Source organism: Typopeltis vanoorti, chromosome 20 (assembly GCF_054136105.1).
Source record: "Typopeltis vanoorti isolate ZY-2024b chromosome 20, IOZ_Tvanoo_1.0, whole genome shotgun sequence".
NCBI classification, from domain to species: Eukaryota; Metazoa; Arthropoda; class Arachnida; order Uropygi; family Thelyphonidae; genus Typopeltis; species Typopeltis vanoorti.
Window position 1 is genome coordinate 79,775,404 of NC_143568.1, and position 23,717 is coordinate 79,799,120.

General features: G+C 35.0%; 1 protein-coding gene across 5 annotated transcripts in view; it reads right to left on the bottom strand.

Moving 5' to 3' along the window:
* The window catches only part of Klp68D (kinesin-like protein 68D), a 479,354-nt gene that overhangs the window by 304,838 nt on the left and 150,799 nt on the right, over positions 1 to 23,717 (bottom strand). For all 5 annotated transcript variants that reach the window (XM_090410558.1, XM_090410557.1, XM_090410556.1 and 2 more), the window contains exons 9-11: positions 20,851 to 20,920; positions 8,412 to 8,504; positions 1,919 to 2,051 (exon numbers count right to left, since the gene is read on the bottom strand). In XM_090410558.1, coding sequence (XP_090266684.1) covers positions 1,919 to 2,051; positions 8,412 to 8,504; positions 20,851 to 20,920 — 296 coding nt within the window. The remainder of the gene's footprint in view (positions 1 to 1,918; positions 2,052 to 8,411; positions 8,505 to 20,850; positions 20,921 to 23,717) is intronic.

The following is a 23,717-nucleotide window of genomic DNA, read 5'->3' on the forward strand; positions in this document are numbered from 1 at the left end:
TCTGTTCTTTGCAGGTCTTTTTCTCTTATTCAAAATAGAAATTTAGTTATCTTTCTATATATGGCATATATTAGCTCTATATCTCCAAAATTAGCTAAAATTCTGAGGAAATATAACATCAAGAAGTTCTTCACACCCCTTCCAAAACTATATTCAATCTTAAGTCATCCTAAAACTAAACACAATAATTTCAAATATCCTGGTGTTTATAAGATTTTTTGCGACTGCAGTAAACCATACTTTAAACAGACGGAGAAATCAGTCTATGTTCAGAAGAACATCAACGAGACATCAACTACAGCAGAACTCATGCCAGTGTCTTGTCTAGCCATGTTCTATTTTCAGTTAATTCGAATGAAGAAAACCTTCATCAGGTACTCTGGGATAGAACTGACAATATTCACAGTTGTGGTGACGAGATAGAGAGAGAGAGAGAGAGAGAGAAAAATTATAGAATCTAAAGAAATATTACTCAACCCCATCCATATTAAGAACAATCCAAGCTACAGCCTACCGGACTCTCACAGCTCTACTATTCAATATTGGCATGCTTGAGATCGCATATGCATGCATGTGCACAATAATACAACCAAAGTTTGTTCTTTTTGAAACTAAGCTGTAATCTCTACAGTTTGTTTGATATGTCTCTTAGTTTTGTTTTTAAAATACCGGTTCCTTTTCAGTTTTGATGGTATTATATTGGTTGTGCACCTGAAGAAGTCTAGTCTTAGACGAAACTAGTCGTGCAAATAAAGTTTTTTATTTTAATCTCAGTTCAAGTCATTCAATATTATAGAATATATATATATATATATATATATATAATCCATATAAAGAGCATAAAGTAAAGAATAAAAATGATTTGGTTCAACAGATTCAATATTTCAATCTGATATGAAGTTTAAACTACCACCATTTTAAATAAAGTAATTATATAATTATCTTACATTAGCTACTTTGGTTGCGCCTTTTGGGAATTGTCGGCTATTGTTTAATTAGCTTTTTACATGTACTGAAGATGCCTGTGATACTCAGGCGAAAATTCTACTAATAAATAATATTTTGGATCCTTTAGTGCCAATGAAGTTTTGTGGTAAATTCTTATGGCTTGTATAGATTGAATATGTCCTTTGATTAATATTCAATTGAATTTTCAATCATCCCCAAGTTCTTATTAATCAAAGGACATATTCAATCTATGCAAGCCAAAAGAATTTACCACAAAATAATATTTTACGTGAGTTAATTCCGTTATTATAATTTTAAGTAATGAATGAACAAGGAAACTGAAGTCTTGGCTGCCATTTTCCTCATACACATTTTTCATGCCATGAAAAATGCTTTCTGAACAATATTGTATATTAAAATTTCACACACACACACAAACTCAACTTTACAGGTATTAAGTTAAAACAGTGTATACTGTTTCTGTGATTATTTTTAAATAATCTTAGGAAATAATTATAGGAAATAATGATGATAATAAACTAATTAATAAAAACAATACTAATTTTTTTAATCATCATTCTGTATTCTCTCATGTTAAAATCAGTGAACAAGGAAATGGAAGCCTTGGCTGCCATTTTCCTCATACACAGTCATTTTATGCTATAACACCTGGAGCCATGAACAACATCGTGCCAAGTCTCTGTTCAGTTCTCAATATGTGCAAAACTGGAGTAAGACCAAAATCTTGGTAGCAATTAGAATTTTAGACTGTAGGATTAAATATGCAAAATAAACAGAGATTTGTTTTATATGTTTCATTTAATTTAAATAAAAAAAGGAAACTGCATTTCCCTTCTTTCCTTATATTTGTTATTTTTTAAATATAAGTTGCAGTACTTTAATGTTAGCTTACTCTACTATTTTCCTTAAGCATAAATAAGCAAAAAGACAAAAATTATGGTGTCCTTACCTTGTAGTAATCTAGTTAGCTTAGAATCTCTATAGGGAATATGAGAACTTTTGCCATCAACAAGAGCTGAAATTACATTACCTAAAGCTGAAAGTGATAAGTTAATCTTGATAGCTTCTTTCTGTCTTTCACCCTTAACAGAACAATCAAAATATGCCATTAGGATTTGAAAAAGTTAAGTGTCCAAAAGTGATTAAGTCAAAATTATGCATAATTCATGAACACCAAAAGAAACTTAATCACAGATAGATAAATTTTAATGGCGTTAATTAGGGTCAAAGCCAAATAACTGGGAGGAGACCTCCACATTGCCTTTAAGGAATGTGGAGAACTGACTGAGGCTTCTAACCTAATGCCCAATCCTTACCTTCACATGGTGCGACCATGTGAAGTATTATTTGGTTGGCTGGGTACTGAACAAATGAGGATGGGTTGGCAATTTGGGACTTAGCCAACCAAATAATACTCTCTATTGGCTTAAATCATAAATAATATGATAATACAACACAATGAGATTTCATGCTGGCTGGGGCATTACCCAGTTAAATAAGGCCCTGCTGTTTTTTGTCAGGGAAATCAGAGTAAGTGAAAAGCCAGCTACTGGAATAGACTCAAGTTCAACATCTAGAAGCAGAAGAACAAACCCAATTTCAGAAGAAATGAAGATAGGAACGAACCACCAATATAAGGAGTATTAATGGAAAGATGAGCCTCCGCAGCTCAGTCGGTATAGACGAAGCCATTTGGTTGGAAAGACCCGGGCTCGATCCCCATTCATGATGTGAGGAACCTTTATCTGGTCTCTTATGACTAAAGATGAGTTAGCTGGTCTCATACCAAAGTAAATGGTTTTTTCTTCCGGAAACTCAAGTTTTTTTGTCTCTCAGAACAGGTAAACTGGCCAGTAGAACACACACAATTTACAGAATACTTAGGATAAGGTGGTTACAGGGGTAACCACCTTATCCTCGTATTACGGTTAGGAAATCCAAGGATACTTGGAAGGCTATGGATGCTAAGTGCCTGTAAGAACCACTGATGGATGGATTAATGGAAAGGAACTCGAGCTTGCTGAAAAACTGGAAAGTACCACGTGGACATAATTGGCATCACTGAAACAAAGACGGCAAAAAAACAGGTGAGTTCTTACTAAATAAGTATTGGATATTATATTGAGGAAATAATGACCAAGAAAAGGAAGAAGTACAATAGCATTCAACATGAAGATAAACTTCATGATTAGAAGGCATTTCAAGTAGAGTTATCTGAGCAAACTTCAAAATGGAGAAATGGATGATGAAATTTATTTTATACCTATGGTACCATAAAAGGTTCTCCTAAAGAAGTGGAGAAATTTTATGAGTCACTAGAGTGGGCAGCTTACATAACAAAAATGGAAAAAGTGGTACTTGTTGGAGATGCAAACAGTAGAGTACGAAATAAATCAAACCAAGAATACAGAAATGTTCGGGGAAAATTTAGAGACAATGGCAAGACTAATAATAATGGCAAATACCTACTGGATTTCTTCTCAGGATATGTACTAGTCATTACTAACACCATGTTCCAACATAAAGATGTGCATAAGTTCACATGGAGAGAAGACACAAGAAATACCTCATTAACTATGTTATTGTTGATAGTGATATCCTCATGCCAGTTCAGGATACAAGAGTGTACAGAGGATTTGAAACTGGAAGTGACTATTACTTAATTTTAAGTAGAATAAAACTGAATATTACATTGAAAAGAATTGTAAGAAAAAAATTTTTTAAAAGAATTTAAGTTGAACAGCTTTTACACGTAAACCGTAGATTCAACTATACAAACGTTACTGAAGAAAGAATGAAACAGTTTGAAAACAAGAATGAAAAACCTTGGAGTTTCAGTGGCAAACTCTGAAGAAGACAATTATTGATTCAGCTAGGGAGACATGTGGTGAGGTTGTCTGCAAGGATAGAAAAATAAGAACACTATGGTGAACATAAGTTAAAAATCAGTCCTAGAAAAGAAGAAAGCAAACTGAAAGTTCCTAGCAAATAAGTTGATAGATGCACTAGAAGAATACAGACAAAAATGTAAGATAGATGTGAAAGCAGCAAAACAAAAGTTATGAAAAAACTTTGGTAAGAATTTAGAAGGTAAAAATCAGGAAGTGACATATCGCCTTTATCAAGATGATAAAAGTGATATGAAAACTGAAGATAATGATATCCTAAATGCATGGTGTAATTACTTCAAAAGACTCAAATGAAACAACTGGTGATAAAACCATAGCATAAAATTTTCAGAAGTGCAAACAGGAGTATATATATCAATACTTTATGTAGAAAATGCTATATAAAACACTAGAATGTTGAAAGGCAGCTGGACCAGAAATATTCAAATATGAAGTTATAAATGTATTGCAGTGGCTACACTGCATAATTCAGAAGGTCTCGTCATAAGGTTGAATTCCAGATGATTGGAGTAGAACTCTCATAGTTCTCATCTATAAAAAGAGAATAAAGCTGAATATGAGAATTACAGAGAAATTTCTCTGCTAAGTATTCTAGGTAAAATATATGCATGTGTACCTGAAAAGAGACTGCAAAAAATTGTGGAAGGGAAACTAGGAGAAAAACAGGATTCAGACCAAACAGAGGTTGTCATGATCAGATTTTCGCCTTAGGAAAATTAGTTGAGAAATCATAGGAATATTGGGACAAGGATCTGTACTTAAGTTTTGTAGATTTGTAGATATGACATGGTACCCAGGGAAAAGCTTTTCAAAATACTACAGTTATGTTATGTGTGGTAAATGGAACATTATTCAGGGCAATATACAGTCTATATTTAAGCTGTATGTCAGCAGTTAGAATTGAAGGGAATATAGGAAGATGGTTTGATATTAAATCAGGTGTAAGACAAGGATGCTCCATTCTTATTCAGCATCTACATGGATCACATTATGAATGAAAGTGGCATTGAACCTGATATTAGAATTGAAAATACCAAACTTAGCTCTTTGCTTTATGCAGATGATGTACTCCTAAACACATTCAGTACACGTCTTCAGGATTCTCTAATTAAATTGAATAATAGCTATAACAAATTTGGCATGAAAATCAGTAATAAAAAGACAAACTATCAAAATAGGTAGGAACATAGAAAACTTTAGCTGTATTCTGAATGGAGAGCATATAGAACAAGTAAAATATTTCATCTACTTATGCACAGTTTTTAATGAAGATGGCAAGTTAAATCCGGAAAAAAGCTGGTGTGGTGGGTAGCCAGTTGAATAAATTTATATGGAATAAGAAAACTTAACTAAAATACTAAACTTGCAATACATAAGACAGTGTTCAAACCAATTGTTATGGATCTGAGAGTTGGGTTAGAAAGAAACACATTAGAGATCACAAATATGAGAGTTCTTAGAAAAATTAGGGACCTGAGGAGACGGAATCAATGGCAGAATCATACTAAAAATGAAGACAATATGAAGGATTGTGACATTGTTTATATTCAAGAATGAGTGAGCAGAACTAATCTAAGGTGGTCACTTAAACAGAACAGGAGAGCAAAGTTAGCAAAACAAGTGTTTGATGCAAAGATGGCAGGAAAAAGACTGAGAATAAGACCAAGATCTGGTTGAATTAATTCAGGCAAAAGTGCCTTAGAAGAACAAAATGTTAGGGGAAATATCAGGATATTGATTGATAAATTTTAATTTTTAATTCATTACTTTCATACTGTTCCTTAAAAAAAAATTTCTTTTTTTTTTGAGGTCAGTGAATGAGCAGAATGGGTTGTCCAAAAGGGTGTTGAATTCATAAAGGTATGAAAGATACTGTGTGAATAATAGTATAAGTCAGACTTCATGGAGATGTCTTTAATAATAATAATAAATTATACTCAAAAATCAAATACAAAATTGATGTATGAAAAGGAGATGATAAGATAGGTATCATAATACTATAAGAAGTTTTGATATTCTGAATTCTCTTAATTGCCACTCACTTTTGAAATGTTGCAAGCAGAGATCTATGTCTTGCATTTGGTATATGCAGTATAACGATAGCAGTAATGTTGCTTTTTCACAAATCATGTTTTTCTTTTGGCAGTAAAATAGTCATGTCTATTTGCATGTAAGGTTACATATTTTAAATAATATTTTTCCGCTGTTATCCAAATCAAGACTGATTTTGATCATGTATTAGTGAGACCTACAGAATGTAGGATGATTGATATCCACTCCCTCTCTCTGGATGCAACTGAATGCAGTCGAGTTTTCAGAGTTCAAGCTTAATTTTTTTATATTATTTGTTGGACAAATAATATCTGGACACATTATTTACTTAATACTATTATTGTTTATTTAAAATGATGAGTTAAGGGATTTAGGTGAATCCCTAGACTGGAGAATCAGGTTAAAGCCACAAATGCTCAGATGTACATGTGATACCTTATAGAGTAGGAGCGCATGTTTTTGTTAATAGTAGATCTCATTTTGTAATCTGCCTTCTGCCTACATATTGTGTCTATCTATCTATATATATATATATATATATATATATATATATATAGTGACATATGACATAATGGATGAAGTCAAAAAATGAATGAGGATTTGCAATGGAAGATGACTCCATATTACACAACGATACTAATACCATCAGCCACATAACTTATCATTCATATGATCAAGTATGTTTTTTTAAGGGGATAATTAAAGAGTATGAATTCAAAATATTTAGAGAAAATATCTGTTTATACATCAATGACCTGCTCTCTCTCTAACTTCAAATCCTATTTACACAAGGTGCATCCAGAATTTACTGCCGAATAAGATATGGGAGAGGAGCTGAGCATGCATGGTAGCATAGAATGACTCATTACCAAGCTATTGACCATTTTACTTTCGTTCCTTTATCATTTGGTTTTTTTTTTTACTAATAATTAACGTGAATGAAGATGGTAAGGTTAGGCAATGGTGTTGTTTGTTTAAATAAGGGCACAACAGTGTTCACAATGAAGAGTGCAATGGCCAGCCAAGTGTAGGGACAGATGATCCGGTGGAAACAGTGAACATGAAAATTGTGATTCCTACCTGAAAAAAATCAACAAGCAAGATCCTGCTTTGGTCTCTGAGGCCATGCTGGAAAAAGTCTTTAGGTTCTGAATGTTCCCCCCAATGGGACAGTGGTCTTTCCCCATGAATACACAGCTCCATGAATATTACTTAACACTGCTAACGATGCAACAGGTTTCTTTTATACTTATTGTTTTTGTGCTTCATAACACATAAGAACTGAAATCTGTTGGTTTCTTCCAGATACTCCTGGAAGAAACAGATTCAGTCTTTTGTAAATGGATCTAAATTAAAAAATAAAGTAAAATAACAATAATAATAATATTTGCATTTCATTTGGCTTTATATAACTTGCCTGGATAGTCAAGTGATAGCTGTTGTTGCCGTGCATGTATTTGCTGGTACATGAGTATCGACTGCTATATGTGCCCTGTCGATGGACATACTGTAAAACTAGTTGAAGCTTTGCTATTTAAATTTACATATAAAATTCTAAAGTGTGAAAAAGATTTATATAAAACTGGTTTAAAATGTTTACATATAATTAAAGAAATTAGTATATTGTTGATTAGTCAGATAAATTCTACCTGAGGGTATAAAGTCCAGGCATATTGGTATATGCAGTAAAATGATAAGTGCATTCATTAAAGTAATGAAGGCAGTCTATTAAAATGGATCAACAATGCTCACACAAAGGCATATCATTACTTCTCATTAGGAAAGAGTCTATAAGACGTGACCTATGCAGAGATGAGCAAGCACAACCTCCTCTTGGCAAACCCTAAGCAGATGGACCGCCACAATATATAGTTAATATCTGTACAAGCTTCATCTAGTATAACTTGCTGTTCCATGATGCTTATTATGGAGATATTGATTTTTGCCTGATATGTCTGTAAATCACTGTAGGAGACAGACAGATGATGTAAAGGAAAACAAAGTTACAGAGTCTGCAGTCTCACTTTTCTTGATCCTAATGATGGCTGATCAGATATGACGCCAATAATCCCCCCCCCCCAACAAAGAGACAGATGCAAGCATTTTTATCAAAATTTTAAATGACATGTGAACATTGGAAAATCACTTAGAACAAGTTTTATATGCAGTGCCTCTTCAATCATTAAAATATCAGTGTTCTTTTGTGAAATTTAGTTTTTTCAACATGTAATACAAATAATCCAAGAGGTTACCCAGCTGCAAACATTCGACTATTATAATAGTGAAAGCCAACATGAATTAATTTCATGCATTTTTCATTTATTTTGTTTTAACCTGCTTCTGATGACCAATATGAGAACAAAACATCTCCTTTAAATGTTTTGTTCTGTAAATATTTTATTTTGTTAACATAATAAAGCATTTATTCCTTTAAGAGCCAAGAACACATGCCAATTTTAATATTAAAAACTTATGACTTACCACTGCTCCTGTTTTTATTTGCCTTTCACTGCCAGCCAAATCTACAAGATTCAGCTTACCCATTCTAATATGATGTTTTCCATCAGGCCCAAGCTGAAATTTATGAAATACTTATTTAAATGAAATTATGGTTTGATAAACAACACAAATATTCAGCATGATAAAAATAATGGTGACAGATGAAATTCATTACCTAGACAACTAAGCTGCTTATTTTAGATATATTAGATATATATAAAGAATCAAATATATGAAGTAACTTGAAAAAAAATTCCATATTTCTAGACCAGGATTTCCAAATAATACTCTAATTGTTAACCCACCCACAATACTAATGTAGTATAGATGACAAATCATAAATAATTTGCTTCATGTATATTAGTCTGTCAGAGAAAGGCATGCATATCATAACTAGTTCTGGTAATTATTCTTGTTGAGAGGCTTATACGCTGGTTACATGATAACTAATAATTAAGGAATTGACAGCATACACTGGAAATATAAATTAAATAAACTTTAATATATACTTTCCGATATTTCGGCAAACGTCACGTTGCCATCTTCTTGGGAACTTATTACTAAGCCAAGTGCACACAAGTACTACATAACAGCAAATGAGAACCGAAGCTAGGAAGTTAACGTTTTCCTAAAGTCCTGATGGTGCCCCCTGGCGGGCTATATTTGTAGTTCTTGGCCTTCGGGCTGAAGTTCTTCTGATAAACGTTTCCCAAATTTGGGGCAGTCTCATGTATCCAAATTTGTTGAGGTTTGGCATGTTCCTAAGGGCTGAGGCTGATTCCATGAATAGTCTTTCATATTTGAACTTGCTGCAGTGTATTACTGTGGCTTTCTTCCATCTTATTCTGTGGAGAGTATCCAGAGCGTGGTCTGCAAGCCCAGAGTGGCTGTACTTGTGAAATCGGATGTAATCCTTGTGTTCTGAGATTCTGATATTTGCTGTCCTGCCTGTTTGGCCAAAGTAGGACAGTTTACAGCTGCAAGGGACCTGGTATACACCAGGTAGGTCTAGGGGAAGTGGTTGGTCTTTAGTGGAGTGGATAAGGGATGCCAATTTTCTATGTGGTCTGTAACAGGTGGTCAAGTCATGTTTTTTTAAGATTTTGTTGATTTTTTCCGAGGTGCCTCAGATGTAGGGAATGGTGATGGATCTAGAGTAATCTTTTTCGTGAAGGGGAGGGGGGGGGGTTGTGGATAACTGGGTTAAGTATTTTTTGGATTCTTTTGGTGGGGGTAGCTATTGGCTGAGAAAGTGTCACGGATGTGATTTAGTTCAGCAGTTAGGGCTTGATCATTAGAACAGATTATTTTTGCCCTGTTGAATAGTGTCTTAATAACACCATATTGTTGTGAGGGGGGGGGTGATGGGATTGTTGGTGAATGTATCTGCCTGTATGGGTGGGTTTTCTATAAACTGAGAAAACCAAGGTACCATCAGGTTGGCGGGTGACTAGTGTGTCTAGGAAGGGGAGGTTATTGTTTGCCTCTTTTTTCAGGGTGAACTTGATTCTAGGGTGTTGGTTGTTTAAGTGTGTTAGGAAGGAGAGGAGTGAATCTGGGCCATGTGGCCAAACACATCATCAACGTAGCGAAGCCATATGATAGGTTTTTGTGAGGCTGAGTTTAAGGCTTTCTCTTCAAAAGTCTCCATAAAGAAGTTAGCCAAGGGTGGGGAAAGTGGTGAACCCACAGCTGTCCCCTCTATTTGTTTGTAGAATTTTTCCTGCCAAACGAAATAGCCTGAGTTCATTGTAAACTGAAATAGGGCTGAGATATCAGGAGGAAATTTAGCTTGGATTAGCTCTAAGGTTTCTTTGAGGGGGACATTCGTGAATAAGGAGGAGACGTCAAAACTGACCATTATGTCATTATGTTGGAGTATAAGGTTCTCTATACTGGCTTTGAAGTGGGCTGAGTTTTTTATGTGTGATGCCAGCATAGTGTGAGAGCACTTTGGCTAAATGCTTGGCTAGTTTGTAAGTGGGGGAATCAATGCCATCCACTATGGGACGTAATGGCACATTATCTTTATGTATTTTTGGAGACCCATATATGCGGGGGGGGGGGGGGGGGGTCTAGAGTTATAGGGTTTCAGTCTGTTGGTAATCTCCACAGGCCAAGCAGTGACCTTCTTAAGGAGCCTATGGAGTTTTCTAATTTGAGAGTTGGTGGGATTATATTCAATAGGGAGGTAAGTGGATCGATCTAATAGTAAAGCCTTGAGCTTACCTGTGTAGTCATTAAGATTTAGTACCACAGTGGCGTTCCCCTTATCTGCTTTGGTGATCACTATTTCTTTGTTTCTCTTCAATTCTTGTAGTGACTTGTATTCACTAATGGATAAGTGGGATTTCGGAGGCTTTGCTTTTGTGAGAAAACAGGCTACATCCAATCAGATATCGTTGGCGATGTGGTTTGGGAGGTGGCGAATCCCGCGTTCAATTTGGATCATTAATTCCTCAGCCGGTAATTTCTTAGGAGCAATGGCGAAGTTATGACCACGTGACAGAGCGTTGAGTGCTTCAGGCTTCAGGTTAACTGAAGAAAGGTTAACTACAGTGTTGGTTTGTAGTTTAGGTTTGGACGCCGAGTTCTTTATTAATTTATCAAACTTGTTGATATGTCGGCTCCGTATTCGTTCGAATTCTTTATTAGCAACCGTACACGAGATATCATGTAGGACTGACCAAAGCTCGTGATTAAGCGTATGTAAAAGCTCATTTTCTAGCGGTAATTTGCTCCCGAAGTAAAGCCTGGCTCGCCCGGTTGTATATATGGAGAGCTTTCTGTGAGACGAAGCAGTGTTTAAATTTATCACAGTTAGGGATGACTTGATTATCCCGGCAGTGTTTTAGGAATGCTAGACGGTTATGTTTGCCAACCACTTCCCCTAGACCTACCTGGTGTATACCAGGTCCCTTGCAGCTGTAAACTGTCCTACTTTGGCCAAACAGGCAGGACAGCAAACATCAGAATCTCAGAACACAAGGATTACATCCGATTTCACAAGTACAGCCACTCTGGGCTTGCAGACCACGCTCTGGATACTCTCCACAGAATAAGATGGAAGAAAGCCACAGTAATACACCGCAGCAAGTTCAAATATGAAAGACTATTCATGGAATCAGCCTCAGCCCTTAGGAACATGCCAAACCTCAACAAATTTGGATACATGAGACTGCCCCAAATTTGGGAAACGTTTATCAGAAGAACTTCAGCCCAAAGGCCAAGAACTACCAATATAGCCCGCCAGGGGCACCATCAGGACTTTAGGAAAACGTTAACTTCCTAGCTTCGGTTCTCATTTGCTGTTATGTAGTACTTGTGTGCACTTGTCTTAGTAATAAGTTCCCAAGAAGATGGCAACGTGGCGTTTGCCGAAATATCGGAAAGTATATATTAAAGTTTATTTAATTTATATTTCCAGTGTACGCTGTCAATTGCTTAATTATTAGTTAGTTCTGGTAATATCAAACTAACCAGAGATGGCATTAAAAAAAAAAAAGAAAAAAAAAAGAAAAAAGAAAAAGTAAACATGTTTGTACTAATCATTCAGCAGAACATACAATCATCAATTGAGTTACTTTTAGCCATAAAATCATATTTTCAAACTCTTGAATAGATAGATTTAACCGTAGTTCGGTATTTGGAATTGCAGTAAAATCTATCCATCCTTACACAAATTTCTTTTGACAAATTTTTTCCACCTTATTTGGTCCATATGAGTGTGTAGGGGTCTATTGAAGTTATATATATATATATATATATATATATATATATATATATATATATATATATATATATAAAACAGTAACTCTACTCTGACTGAATGTAGTTTAATAAATTTCATATAAAAGATATGCACAGTGAGCAGTGCATGTCTTTTATACCTCAAATAGAAAACCAACCAGAAATCTGAAATATGGAAATGCAGCTATAGCACATAATGTTTAACCATACGTATTAAGGCTCAAGTGCTGAGGAAACTCATGTCGGAGGCTTCATGGAGTAAAAAGCACTAAGAAAGGATAAAAATACTATTTAATTCTTCCAATATTTTGTTGCAGTCACAGAGACATCTTCAGGGAGTACAATAAGAAACTTGTAATAACACACACACAAAACCAAGTGAAAAACGTGGGCAAAAGACTAGTCCTAATGAGGTGAGGCAAGTTCTAGTGGGCACCTGCTAATGACATCAGATGTAAACTGATATCTTGAAGTATTAGTGTTTTCAATATTTGGGAAGTTTTAAGCAACCATATATTTATTATGGTTAGGATGATTTTTGAGAGCAGTTGCAGATTCTGAAATCTATTGTTAATGATACAGATATCTTAGTCAGTTTTAACATAACATCACTGTTCACAAAATATTCCCTTAAACGAGACTTTATGACTTAAAAAAAAAGTTCCCTCCAAATATCAGAAATCTCTTTCCTTTTACAATCCATTCCAGATTATTCTCTTGAAGAACAAAATTTATAAACACACAGAGGGCACTGTAATATTATGGGGTTCTTATGTTTTATTTCTATCCCTTTTCACTGCATCATTGTAATATTTTTATTCTTATTATATGTATTCTCACTCTTTTATATATATTTGTAAATTACATACATGTAGTGCCCTCTTTCTATATCTATCCTAACTTTATCTTAATTTTTTTTTTATTAACTCAAACATATATATCACTCCACCTCTAATTTCTTTCTATTCTACCTTTGGTGATTCTATATTCTTTGCACCTGAGCGCATAGGAAATTTATATAGATTTTTGACTGTGCCACCTTGCCTCAATATGGCACATGAAATATGATACCTCCGGTAGACCTCAATCATGCAATATTAATTACTTCTTAGAACATTCACAGTCATGGTCTCTTTACCTTAATTTTTCACTCTAATGGTTTCCTGCTTATAGGCTTGAATTATTTTGGATCAATGCATTGCAATAAATAAGATCAGGTGACACTCTTTTAGAAAATTCAACAAGTATATTCATTGATCACTAGTTAAAGAAATGTACAATACAAAGAGAGGAGTAGGGGAACTATCCTCTGTTAATCTCAGTTCAAAATTCGTGCAACCACTATGTATCCTTTTAGAACAACTTTCTTTAGTTATTCAAATAGTTTATGTTACTTTCCTCAACTTAATTCTCAATATCTATTTCTATTTGCATCAATATGCCAACATGGCACTCATACAGCAATCAATCCTTAACAATAAAACACAACTACCTATATATCTTTTACAACAATTTTCTTCAGTTATTCGAACAGTTTATATTACTTTCCTCAACTTAATTCTCAATATCTACTTCTATTTGCATCAATATCTTTATCAAGAATTATATAACAATCAATCACACCAACAATAGGACAAAACTTAGATATTACACAAGTGTCAGATTACCTCCTAATCTCAATTAGCTTCTCAGGAATTAGCTATACTTATATACACATGCATTATCAATTTCAATCTTAAGGAACATATCAGTTATTCTCTGGCTATGACTATCCTATCTTATGAATCTTATCAGTTCGTTAAAACATCTTTCTTACACCACATAATCTTATAAGATACAATATCAGACTCACGTGAACAGTCCTTCTGCACCCTTTTCTTCTATTTCTGTCACAGCATCCTATGTTCCCTTTTCCATTCTGGGTTTTGGATTTTCTACCTCTGGATCCTTGGAGAACTGGCAGCTTCGTCAGGTCAGTAAGCGGGATACGAGGAACGATTCTCCAGCGTCGAACACTCAGTCGAAGGGTCACGATTGTTGGGCATTCACAGACTCGGCTGAGTGGAATAACATCTGGACAGCTTTGTTTCTCCTTACATATTCGCCTCTGGACATCCACGCTCCTTGACTCAAATGGCCTACAGTTGATCGACCTCCGATCTTCCTCCCCGGACCTCTCCGCGTCTGGGCAGAACCTCCCCTTGTTCCTTTCTTTAGATGTCGATCCTCGATCATTCCCCAAAACTTGCCTTATATCCTTCTCAGTTTCCAAACCTTGGGTTCGGTTTTGGAACCCCCTTGCAATATCACGTGATAGCATGTTCTGGAACTTTTGCTGACTACTTCTTTCATGTTCCTAATCCGTTTTTGTTGGCCTGCAGAAGTCACGTTTGATTCCTGCCATCCCTTTCTGCACTGACCTTGAAGGCTACCAGTGAGTGAACATGTAAACAAGAATCAAACAACCCCCCCCCCCCCGACTGCATGGCCTTGCCCTTATCAATTCTACATGTTTTGTTTTTGTAAAGAGTAAGCTAATCCCGTTGTGCTGTACATATTCTGTATACAATACTAAATAATACTATAAGAGACATATTTACAAGTTTTCTGGGTTTGACCTTCCTGTAAAAGGTCAATGCATTAACCGGACGAAAATTCATGCTGCATCGAACTTTTACAGTATTGATATAGGTTACTAGCCTCTCACTCCTCTTGCCAATTTATTCATGGAAGATTTTGAAAAACAAGATCTTGAACTCAGCCTCTCAAACCTTCTATCTGGCTAAGATATGTCAATATGTTCTAGGATGTGGGCTCAAGGCCCAGACATTAAATTCTTTCCTCTGCCACTTCAATAATTCTTCACCCTAGAATCCAATTTACAATGGAAAAGGAAACTAATAATAATTTAGCTTTTCTAGACATCCTGGTAGCACACTTACCTAATGGTAATCTGTCCTTTTCAGTATATAGGAAACCCACTCACACAGGCAGATACATTCACAAACTTTCTCGTCTCTTTTACAGCAGAACTCAATCAGATACACCACACTTTCCTATCTAATGGCCACTGTTCCCACAGAACAAAAAAAAAATAAAAATAACCAATCCCCCCCCCCCACAACCCATGATCCTTTCTCAGTGCTGTTTCAGTCCATTAACCTCTCTATCTGTCGAGGTGGATGAAAGCGTGAGACCAAATTGCACTTCTTATCCATGTTATTCAGCAGGTGTTATGGAATCGGATCCAGATTTATCTGGACGTCAATAGACGTCATGGCTATTTGGGGTGTTAAGCCTCCAACATAATGTTCAACTTCAACCAGAAAGATTTTAGTAATGCTATCACCACTCCCTACATCTGAGGTATGTCAGAAAAATAGCCAGAATTTTAAAGAAATACAATCTATGCACAGCTTTTAAGCTCCCCCACTTGAAACTAGCTACCTTTATCTACTCCACTAAGGACCAACTCTATCCCCTAGCAGTTCCTGGTGTATATAGAGTTCTTTGTTCATACAAGTTGACCTCCTACAAACAAAATTATCAGCCACAATCTGCATATAAGAACAAAAAAAAAACATCTGCAATCATGACTATTATCAATTGGGCCTTGCAGACCATGCTTTGGATTATGGCCCATAGAATCAATCAGAAAAAGACTTTCAAAAATTAGTCTAATAGTTTCTTAAAACTTCTCAAAATATGGAAAACATTAATACTTCGAGATCCCAGTTTACATCCGAGACCATCAGTAGGTGTCTGACCTTAGTTAGTACTAATCTTTTGTCCACATGCTTCACGTAGTTTTGTGTTGTCTCTTTGTATGTGTTACTGTACCCCCTGAAGTTTTCTCTGTGACTGAGATGAAATACTGGGAAGACTTAAATAGTATTTTATAATCCTTTCTCAGTGCTGTTTCACTCCACTAAGCCTCCAACATAATGTTTAACCAGATTTATTGAATTATGGAATTTTTATGGTGGATACAGTGCTTAATTCAGAAGGTCAAGTAAGGAGCTGGCATTCCATATTATGGGAGCAGAACTCTTATAATACCATCAGTAAAAATAAGGAAAATTAAACTGAATGTGAGAATAACAAACCAAGTAAGCCAGATAAACACACTTGAGAAGAGATTAAGAAAAATTATAAAAGGGAAACTTAGGGAAGAACAAGATGGGTTCAGACAAAATAGGGATTGTTAGGATCAGATTTTCACTTTAAGATAGTTTAGAAATCATGGCAATATAACAAGATCTGTATTTAAGTTTTGTAGATCTGGAAAAGGCATATGACAAGGTGACAAGAGAAATGCTGCTCAAAACAATACAATTATATGATGTAAATCATATAATTGTATTGCCGACCTGGTTGGCTGAGTGGTTAGTGTATCTGCTCTCCAGCCAAAAGGCTGAGGTTGGAATCCCGCCATGGGCATGGATGTTTGTGATTGTCTGTGGAAATACTAGTGGTGGTGATGAGTGGTAGATGGCATTGGTGTAGTTGCGGTTAATTGTAGTTGGTGGGCTTGAGTGATGGAGGCAGAGTTGTAGAGTAGGTGCCCTCCCTCAATGAGTCTTTGGACTCCCTGGAGGTGTCACGTAATAATAATAAATGGGCATTATACAGATCAATTAATAGTTTATATTAAAGCTGCAATTTGAGAGTTAGAAATGAGGGTGAACTAGGAAGATAGTTTGATGTAAATCTGCTTAACTCTTAATCTTCATTAAACTTGATATTGAAAGTGAAGACTTCTATCTCAGCTCTTTATATAGGATGATTTTAAACTCTATAATTCATTATAAGTGTTTACAAGTGTTCAGGATTCTTTAACTAAAAATAACTGCTGTAACAATTGTTATGTAAAAATAAGTAATAAAATTTCAGACAAACTATGAAAATAGGGAAGAACAAGGAAAACAATGACTACATTCTCAACATGAAACCTATAGAATAAGTAAAATATTTCAGCCATTTAATCAATATTTTTAGTGAAGATAGCAAATTAAATATAAAAATAGGTAAAAAGAATAAGAAAGTTGTATGATAGGGAAACCAATTGAATAAATTTATATGAAGTAAGAAAGAAATCAGATAAAACACTTCACTAGCATTATACAAGACAGCATTCACACCAATAACTTACAAAACAGTTGATTGCAGATTAGAGACCGCTGACATGAGAATTCTAAGAAAAATTACGGGAATGAAAAAACAGCATTAACAGCAGTATCACATTAAAAATGATAGCAGAAAAGAAATTGTCACAGAATTAAATTACATTAAAATCACTTAAATTAAAAAGATCTGCATTCTCTGCTGATGAAAGAAGCAGATAAATATGAATGATGAAACCACCCACTATTTGGCCAGCCCACAGTGCCCCAAAGACTAAGATTCCGACATAACTTTCTGGCAACTGTTGAACCACCTAAAAACCTTGCAGAGACAAGACTTCAACAATGGCTTGCACTGTATCCTGAAAATAATACTGGTATTCCAATAGCCAAACATCTTCCATGTGGTGCCCACTTGGACTGGAATACTTGAAAAAGCCTTAACAGACTGCGAACGAGGACGCTGCAAACAAAACCTCATCAAATGGCCCAGACAATTGTGAATGTGGGACAACCCAGTCCATGGAACACCTTCTTTCTTCCATCACCTTGCACAAAAGAGGACCTTATATCCGCACAGAAAGAGCAATTGATTGTGCAAGATACTGGAGGAACATCTGACTATATTTATTGTATATAAGTTATGTATAGTTTCCCATTATTCATATTTAATTATTATTTCCCTGTATAATTCACCTACCAAATCTAAGCTGATCTCATTGTAATGTATCCTAATTTGTTGTAAATCATGTTGTACCACTTACTTACTACTGTTCCACTTGTGTTTGGATCCGAAATAAATAAAAATGTGAAATCATGAGAAGCTCAAGTGTAGAGGAAATAGGAAAGGAAATGTGAGTGAGCAGAAGGTATATGGAGAATTAAATAAGCTTCATGTCAATAAGGCAACAGGATTTGATAAAACATCACAATGTGTCTTAAGGGAATGTTCTAGGGAGTTTGTGGTAGCCTTGACATATCTGTTTAACAAGTCTTACAATGGCACAGTGGGGTGTAAAGAAGGCAAAATTGTTTCACTGCACAAAGGTGGTGATATGGCTGTGGTACAAATTAAAGGCCAATCTGTATTTTTTAGAATTGTGGTTCTGATACTGAAGAAATTAGTGAGAGATACAATGCAGAAATGGATTGAAAACAGCAGTATTCTCTCAGATTGTTGGCACAGATTGTTAAAGGCAAATTTGTTTTAGAAGATTGCTTATGTACTATAACAAGGTGATGAATCCACTGGACAGGGAAGATATATATATACAGTGATATACTTAGATTTTGCAAAGGCTTTGAATAGACTGCCACATGACAAGCTGGTAACTAAATTGAAAGAGATAGGATTGGATAACAGACAAGTGAGCCAGATAGGTGACAGGTTGTCAGATAGGTATCAAGGAAGTTGTATATGGGAGAGAGCAGTATCCTGAAAGAGGAAAGTCACTAGTGGTATGGTGCAAGGGTCTGTTTTGAGGCCACTGTTGTTCAATGTATATATTAATGATAGTGGGGTGGGGTAGGTTTAACTGAAGAAATACAACTGTTTGCAGATTATTCAAAATTGGGGAGAATGATGATTAGTCAAGCAAATGCTGTGACCTTATAGGATGACTTGATGGGCAGGTAAGTGGAACTATTAGTTCAATGTTACAAACTGTACACTTGATGGGGAAACCTTGAAAGAGGTAGAGGAGATCTGGGAGTGATGGTGAACAAGGTCCTGAAGTTTAGATGCCATATTGCACAAACTGTGAAGTTATCACATAGGATTAGGGCAATAATGCAAAAGGCTATGACATGCAGAAATAAAGTGGTTATGGTTCCATAGTATAAGACTTTGATCAGGCCTCATGTAATTACTGTGCATAGATTGAGTCATCTGAGAAAGGACCCAGAGAATATTCACAAAGATAACTGATCTCTGAAATACAAGGTATGAAGACAGATTGATGGAATGCAATTTTCAAAGCTTCATGAATAGAGGAGGAGGGGATATGATTGAGACTAATAAGTTGGTTGGAATCAGGCTAACATAGAAGAAATATATCATAAAATGGAAGAGAGAGAGAGAACAAGTGGCCATTCCTGGAAATTGCATAAGGAGGATGTGAGCAAAGTGGTTTCTTCGCATGGAGAGTAGTGAGTGAGTGGAATGCACTCACAGAGTACAGTGAATGTTGACACACTGATTGAGTTTAAGGTGTGGTTTGATGAGCTTTGTGTGTGAGAGTGCATACCCTCCAAGATAAGTCTCTGACTCCATGGAGATCTGGTGTTAATAATAATTTACCATAGTATTTCCCAGATGTTGAAAGCAGTGACAAGACAGAATGAAGTTTATACTGAGGGTGTCTGAAATGTATTTTGTTAAATAAATGTTTGGTTTAATGAAAACCCAAATTTCAGCTTCTCTGTGCACACAGCTCATCTCTGTTTTTCCAATTTTGCCCTATGCCAGAGATACTTATTATATATAATTCATTAGTTGCACTCTGGTTCCTCTTAAGTAATATCTTGCTCCCTTTCATATCTCATGGAATCCTGTCAGGTAATCTTGAATGTGATCATGAATGATGGAATGATGACATCATTTTGTGCTGTAAAAATCCATACTAGTAGTCCTAGTGCTGACTGAGACTTAATATAATTAAAATGCATACATCCCACTTCACAAGAAATTCTATTCTTATTTTCAACCATATTTTACTCTATTGCAGGCAAATCTGCATATGCAGTATCCTTATGATTAAGCTACTTTCCTGAGAATGTATGATTAAGTACATATCACATACTGCTTCATATTCCATAGTGCATACTTCCTTTGCTTACTGCTCACTACATTCTTTTCAAAAGATGTGCATGGTGGAAGTTGTTTTCCAGTCTGCTTTTAACCTTGACTAAAAATTATACTTGCAATAAATTATATTCTTTTTTAATACTTGTCCAAGTGTAAGCAAATAAAGTTTGCATGTTAAATTTTCTTACACCCTGGTAAAGGATTAAACAATAAAATAATTTCTTGGCAAGTTTAACTAACTTTCTAACCAAATGAAAAAACTTCCTATAAAGACAAATAATAACCTATATTGAAATCTCATCAGTGGGAGCTAAATGTGAAGAAAAAAAAGCAACACTATTTTGATGGCAAAGTCATACTTCTCATATACAAACAGCAACATGGTGTATTGTCATAGAGTTTGAAACTGGCTATTGTGGTTGATGACATGCCCAACAGTGTATGACATTATACATGTCCTTCGAAGGAAGTGTGCTGTGCATTATGGGATTTAACATTCCATAAATTCCATAATACTTCCTTCAAAGGACAACTTGAAATGAAATCTAGTCTTTCTAAATACAAGCAGCTTAGTCATCAAAATACTACATGCACAAACTTTAAGATAGATAAAACATGAATGAGAACAGTAATATAATTTTCTGTCAAGCATAATATACTTTCCAATAAAGGTGGGGATGCAATATAATATGTCATTTAAAATAAAGCATGTGTTACACAATCAGTGTTCAGCTTAACTTACCTCACTGTGTTCTACAGTAATTATAAAGATTGCATGCGACCTTGAACTGTGCAAATTCATATTAGTAGCCCTAAACATCAAATTTAAAATAAATTAATTTTTAATTATTAATATATATGTGAAAAAACATACAATGACAGTTAATAAGCTCAGAAATTTATGACAATCAAGGTAAAGTCCAATAATAATACCAACAAAAATACTAATAAAAATTTATTCTTGTCATAATAACAGTACCTATTACCAACAACAAGTCACTCTCCTCAAAAATATTCAAATCATTTTCCAAGGAGAATGATATTTGAAACAATAGCATGCTGGGACAAGAAGCAAGAGCTCCTGTGAAAAGATGAAATCTGTGTGTTATTTGAGATGTTTGGTGGGTGTATCTGTGATTTCTGTATATTCCTGGTTCCTTTTCCTTGCTTAATTCTAGTGAATGACAACTGAGAATCAGTTAAGGTAGTAAATTATGATGATATTTTGTTAACATTTAACTTCACTTACTGTGATCAATGTAAAATGTATTCATTAATTTGCATTAGCATTAGAAGCATTTAGAGACAGGCTACATACATAGTAAATTCAATAAATCTGTAAATGAGATGAAGATAAATGTTGATTACTGAGAAAAAAAAAGCATTGAATACAAGTACAGTAAGTTCAATAGTGTGTGGAGGAACAAAAACAAAGCAAAACAATGAAAATGTATTACAAGAGGACTGAAAGTAGCAAGAAAGAGGAGTACACATGAAGGCAGCAATGGAAATTGCACTGCAAGTCATCCCAAAAATAAAATAAGTGCAGTGAAAATGTCAAAAGAAGTGATGAGTGTGTGTAAATGTCAGTGGTAAACACACATCACATTGGAAAAGAGAAGTTCAGAGAAGAAGTGAAATCAGAAGGGAGTGACTGAAACTAAACATCGATTTGAGGAATGTACAAGGTAGAATGGGACAGCATGAGAAAAATGAAAGTGAAAATGAAAGTGACAGGGCATGAGAAAGAAAGATAAATATAATAGTGAGGAAGATATACAGCATCGTGTAATGCAAAGTGCGGGTGTGTTTGATTGAAGATTTACTTGGCTTGATATCATATTTAAAAAAATTTTTATGACTAGAACCGAGGTTTAAATAAAAAACTTTAATTACACTACTAGTTTTGTCTAAATCAAGACTTCATCAGGTGTGAGATAAACATATAAATACCAGTAATAACCAATCTAAAGGAATTGTTTTTTTTAAAAACACAGAGTATCATATCTAACACTGAAAAGAATAATAAAGGCTAGAGTTTAAATAGAAGAATGAACTCTGACTGTATCATTATGCACATGCATGAATATAAGGTCTCGAGAGCGCCAAAATTGAATGGTGGAGTTGTGAGAGTCTGGTAGGCTGTAGCTTAGATTGTTATTAATATGGAAGAGGTTAATAACCATCTCCTTAGACTCTAAAATTCTTCTCTCTAACTTGTCACCACATCAGTGTATGTTGACAATTTCATCCCAGAGTATCTGATGTGGAAAACCTGCATCATTTAAGTTCGCTGAAAATAACACGACTGGATAAGGCACTGGGGTTCTGTTGTAGGTAATGTCTCTCTAGTGTTCCTCTAAACGAAGTTCGATAGATTTTTCTGTTTGTACGAAGTATGGCTTACGACAGTCACAGAGAATCTTATAGACACCAGGATATTTAAGATTATTGTGTTTAGTTTTAGGATGACTTAAGATGAAGAACGTCTTGATATTATATTTCTTCAGAATTTTAGCCAATTTTGGAGATAAAGAACTAATATATGGCAAAGAAATGCTGCTGTTAGAAGTAGTGGTGTCTTCATACTGTCATGGATGAGGGTTGAACAGTAATCTGTTTATAGTTTTCTTAGAGTATCCATTAATTTGAAATGTAACTTGAAGATGTTTAAGTTCATTATGAAGTTCCTCTTCGTCCAACAGAAGAGAGCGAGCTTGGTGACCTAGAGTGGAGATGATATCCAACTTCTGTGGAGGAAAATGGTGTGAGTCAGCATGAAGGTACCTGTCCGTATGTGTCGGTTTTCTGAAAATAGAAAATTTGAGATGTTCAGCCATCCAGGTTACTTTGTTATCTAAGAATGCGATAGAGCCGTCAACTTGATATTCAGGTATATATCATTCAAATGTTCTTGAAAGAATTTGAGGCTATCTAGACCATGATTCCAGATAAGGAAAACATCATCGATGTAGCAAAGCCATATCTTTGCTTTTAAGGAAGAAGATGAAATTGCTTTTTCTTCAAAATTCTCTAGATAGATGTTATATGCACGCATGTGCATAATGATACAGTCAGAGTTCATTCTTCTATTTAAACTCTAGCCTTTATTCTTTTCAGTGTTAGATACGTTACTCTGTGTTTTAGAAAACCAATTCCTTTAGATTAGTTACTGGTATTTATATGTTTATCTCACACCTGATGAAGTCTTGATTTAGACGAAACTAGTGGTATAATTAAAGTTTTTTATTTAAACCTCGGTTCTAGTCATTAAAAATTTTTTAACTATATATACATATATAATGTATAGTGAGGAGAAGCAATGCCATGATGTATGGGCTCTCTAAGGAGATAAGTGGTGCAAGTGTGAATGTAAAGGGGGAAATACTTTGCAAAGTGCAACAAAACTTAAGAAAAGAGTGAGGAAATGTCTGTTTTTATTGCCAGGAATGACTTTGTGTGCACGTGAGTGAATGAGAAAAGTACAAGAGGCAGAATGGTAAATTACATAAGAACAACAAAACTGTATGATAACCACAGTAATAAACTTTAATGAAAGTATGAATAGTTCATATTGAAAATAACAACATCATCAGTGGGTGGAAGCAA